Source organism: Cydia strobilella, chromosome 2 (assembly GCF_947568885.1).
Source record: "Cydia strobilella chromosome 2, ilCydStro3.1, whole genome shotgun sequence".
Taxonomy (NCBI): Eukaryota; Metazoa; Arthropoda; class Insecta; order Lepidoptera; family Tortricidae; genus Cydia; species Cydia strobilella.
In genome coordinates this window covers 18909116-18913836 of record NC_086042.1, presented here as the reverse complement: position 1 = coordinate 18913836, position 4721 = coordinate 18909116, and the positions used below count along the sequence as shown (strand labels likewise).

At 38.4% G+C, this 4721-nt stretch overlaps 1 protein-coding gene across 1 annotated transcript; it reads left to right on the top strand.

Annotated features, from left to right (window-relative positions):
- Positions 1-202: 202 nt before the first annotated feature.
- Positions 203-3553, top strand: LOC134752844 (uncharacterized; the record flags this gene model as incomplete). Its single annotated transcript, XM_063688608.1, has 5 exons — positions 203-272; positions 1065-1225; positions 1405-1551; positions 1815-2063; positions 3262-3553. Coding segments are annotated over 5 exons (765 nt in total), but the record flags the coding sequence as incomplete, so codon positions are not given.
- Between the last annotated feature and the right edge of the window lie 1168 nt (positions 3554-4721).

Sequence of the window (4721 nt, the reverse complement as noted above, 5' to 3'; positions counted from 1 at the left end):
TGTCACCAATTCTAGTGCGTTTTGTTATTGCACTGTATAAAATGAATTGTCAAAATTGTTCGATATTCGATTAAGCAAATTAAAATATGCGGCATTGTGACTTACTGTAATGAAAGAGACTGAAGAATGAGTTTGTTGTTGTCTAGGAATAGTAGTTTTTATTACCTACTCTTTATTGTTTTTCCATGTGATTCACAGCTGACAGTTTGGCTTCACGGCCATATTTTTATTCAAGCTGGCGAAGGCATGGTGGAAAGAACCAGATACTGGAGGTGAGTCATTGATATTCGGTCGGTCTTGGTTATTATTTTAGTTAAAAAATATGCTTAATTTAATACATAATTCAAACCTGCGTCCAAACTAAACAGAGCCTGCAAAGTGTTTTGATACTTTTGATTAATGACAAGTTTAAGTAGACTTGTTGCTTTAACGCTTCTACAGACATTGCAACAAATGACATGCGATGCGATTATTGGCTAAAGCGCTTCACACACCTTACTTGATTCAGTAACTGACGACAGGGACGCAGCTATACGTTAAACACGGTAGAGAGAGATATCTGCATCTCACTTCTACCAATTGCGGCGTTCCTGTCGTCAGTTACTTACTGAATTAAGTAAGGTGCGTAAAGCTATTAAGTAGGATCAACGAATTCAATCGATCGACCAACTGCCGCAATGTATTGCATGCAAATCACATGCGATTATCGGTGAGAGGCTATAACGACGGGAACGGATCTAATGGAGAAGAAAAAAAATTATGACAACTTTTTTTTAATAATCTTTAACACATACTATTATAATCAAATAATTTCGTTTAAATTAAAAATACTTGCATTGCAATGGGCGGGATCTGCATAAGGTCCTTCCACACCCATGCGCGAATCACGGCGCGAAGCATTATTGTGCGGTATTGACCTACGTTGATCCAATATGTTACTAGTCATTATTTGTACATCGCTTTTTATGTTTGTAAGTACCTTTTGCATCAAATAATTTGAGGCCCTCCGAAACATGTCGCGTGAGTAACTAAATGTACGCATACTTATAGTTTATAATATACAGTGCCGGCGGGCGCACGCGAAGGCTGCGCGGCAGCACGCATGTGGCGTGCGGCATGCAGCGTGTTGGTGTGCCCCGATGCTGATGCCGCTTGGACCCGCATCTCTGATACTGCGCCACCAGACACTGTTTGGCACTCCCTACGCAACTGCGTTGCATATCAAGTGCGTATAAATCTGCTTTTTTATTCTTCGATTTATTCAGTAGGATAAACTAGTAAGTTATCCACAAAGCGCGTATGTAACCACAGGTCATTAAAGAGCATTTATCTGTCTCCTATAGATACATTATAGGTACTTTGGTTTCTTCATCAAACTGACTTCTATTTATACATCGTTTTCAGGCTGGTGTATGGCAGAACTTACTAGCAAAAGGCATAGATGATGTAATCCAACCTGCAGCGTTTAAATTGGCTATAGTATTGAGACACACACCTACAGATCTCACCGTACGCCTGCTGGCAGATTTATTGCGCCTGCATCCACAATCTGTAAGTATTTCTACTCAATAAATTCTATTACCTCGCGCCTTAATTTTCGAGGCTGGCTGGAGATGGCTACCTACATAATTTTCGAACAACTCCTAGTCCCAAATCGTTTAGGCGTTTTATTGTTACATCGTCCTCATCATACAAGGAGATTATTAACACCTGTTACAAAATAGGTGTTCTCGTGACAATTTAAGCCCTTTATTCATAACAAGTTGATATTGAAAATAACATATTTATATTAATCAAACTTTGTATATCTCCAGCAAGACCTGACCTCATACGTGCTGGCGCTGCTGACCGACGACGAGGCGGCATGGTGTGGAGCGTGTGGTGCGGGCTCGCCGGGCGGCGGCACGCCGGGCCCGGCGCCGCTGAGAGACCTGCAGCTATTTGGTGATTGCGAGCTTTCCATCCTCGCAGCCAGCCGCGAAGAGTACGAGGCCCATGCTAAGCTGGTCCGCGCAGAGTATGCAGCAATGAGCAATAAGAACTACGTGGAACTAAGGATAAAGGTAACTAAAATATATCTACCGACCAAACGCATTTAAACGCGTAGAACCAGGGATAACACAAACAGCATTCTAACTTCTAAGAATGATTGCATTGCTGATCACGTTTTATTGTTGTTTTATTTGTTGTCCCATAATGATAAGTTTACTAACATAGTTTTTAAGCCTTATTTAGTATGTACACTAACACAATGGGATCACTGTTATCTTGAAAATGAATAATTGAAATCTGGGACAGTGTCTTATAGGAAATTAGATAGGAACAAAAGATTAGGCGCATCGCGTGAAACTTGCGACAGAAAATATGCGATCACGTTCTGTTTAAAGTTTTGCTAGTCAAATCTCTCGGCTATATCATTATCTTTTTTATACTAAAATTATACTGCTATGGTATTGCAGGGTTATGATATAGATAACAGTTTCTGAGTGATTTTTTTCGTGGCATTTACCTTTGATTAAAACGTGTAAAAATTCAATATATAAACTGCAATTTTTTCGTTAGCCTCCTCTTAAGCCCCCTCCAGATTATGTGCATGAATCGCGGCGCAATTTCGGCGAGAGAACATATCGCGACGTTGACGTATGACTCAACAAGTCCACACTCGCACAACTTCACGGCGATTTCGCAGTTTGGTTTGCGGCAAGATGGCGGAAAAGCATCAGCTGATCGAGTTAATCTACGGCAACATACGTAATTTAGCTGTTTTTCCATTTTCTGTTTTGTTGTAGAACCGTAAAATATAGCCGCTTAATACAATATGATGAGCCAAAATAGTGTGTAATGTGAAGGCTTGCAAGTTCGCGCTTCGCGCCTTCAATGACGTGGGCCGAAAAATCGACAAAAACGGGGAACGAGGCGCGAAGGCGTGAACAATCTGCGAAATCGACGCCACACTCGCGTTCGCGACTTCGCGCTGTGATTCGCGCACGAGTGTGGAGGGCCCTTTAAGTAGATAACCGAGGCACTTCACTTCATATTTAATACATTATATTTAATGGGTGTGTAAAATGTGAACTTATTATATGCATAAGGTTTGTTTAGTTCTGTTAAAATATGCAAATAATACAAGGCAATGAAAAGACATAATTAAAAAAAATAACTTTAGTTGGTATATTTAATGTGGAAGTAGACGTATTACATGTGTCATTCATCATTATTTGTAACTGTACTTTAACTAAAAATATTTGTCTCTGTTTACAGGTCCTGAACCAGTTCTCACAAATCCCTAAGCTATATCACACACCAGAGTTCGAGTTTCTTGAGCCGCTTGCGCGTGAAAACATTGAACGAGAAATTTGCACTCTACGTGAACACCTGCTCACAGGTCAACAGGAGTAAACTCGATGGAAGCCCAACATGAGGCAAATAATGTCTTGTGTTAGTCCAAGCTAGCAAACAATATTTACGATTGGAAGGCATGGCTTGCCAGATTACTGCGTTAGACACATTTCGTTGCGCTTAAGGCTATGTTTGTGTTCGTGAAAACGTATTTTTAACCGACTTGAAAAAAAGGAGGTTATCAATTCGACCGTATTTTTTGTATGTATGTTACCTGAGAACTCCGTCATTTCTGAGCCGATTTGGAAAATTATTTTTTTGTTTGAATGGGATGAAGGGATCCATTAGGACTCCAGGGAACTCTTCAAATCTTATAGGCATACATATATCGGTTTTACTATTTTCATCAACAAACCAAGCACTTTCATAGCACTACTGATGATGGGGAATGGGACTCTTTAACAACGCATATTTCAATTTTGGCGATTTAAGTTCTCTTCGTTATATTTGTTAAGCACAATTAAGTAAGTTCTGAAGGAACATTTAATTGAGTTAAGGTCTAGTTTTGATGATGAGTTCCAAGAGGTCCAACTCCTCAAATCTTGATAGCTTAGATACAGACCTTGAAACTACCCGAAGTGCAAAGTGACAGTTTGGCCAGACAAATGAAGAAACACAAAAAATGGAAAAATAAAATTAATCTAATAAAAAAGTAGAAAAATTATTAATAGATAAATGCTATTATTCAGTTAGTGACTTTTTTAATGATAATTTATAATTCTTACTTTATTTTTAATTATTATGTACTGACTATTTATTCGTTTAATTTCTAATGTGTAAAATTTGTAATTTAAGTGACATAACTTTTTTTTTTTATATAAAAATTGTAACATATTTTAATGCATTACTAATTTAGGAGACTGTAGATTTGTTAGTTCGCATGATTATTAATTAATTTTATTTTATAATGTTTAGCCTAGACTACGGTCAAGACTTTGATCCGAGGGCCACGATCATGGAGGGACGCTTTCTTTTCGCGGGTCACGCGAATTGGCACGTTGGCGAGCCAGATGCGCCTTTGTTCGGAGACCAACGGTATGACCAATACTATAGATTTCATGTGTTTATTACAATTTACGAAATTACAATTGAATAGAATAGAATTATCCTACCTGTTGTTGAATTGAATACAACATACATAACACTTGTATAAAAAGAAGAAGAAGAAGAAGATATTACGCCTTAATTAAATATTCTCATGTTCCTCCTTTTAATAAGTTAACCGACTATGCATTGCTAATTGCCCTGATTTGATGCAAAAAAGATGTTAAGCTGCCACTGCTGCGCCCTAGATGTAAATCGGTTGATAGATTCGTACTTTA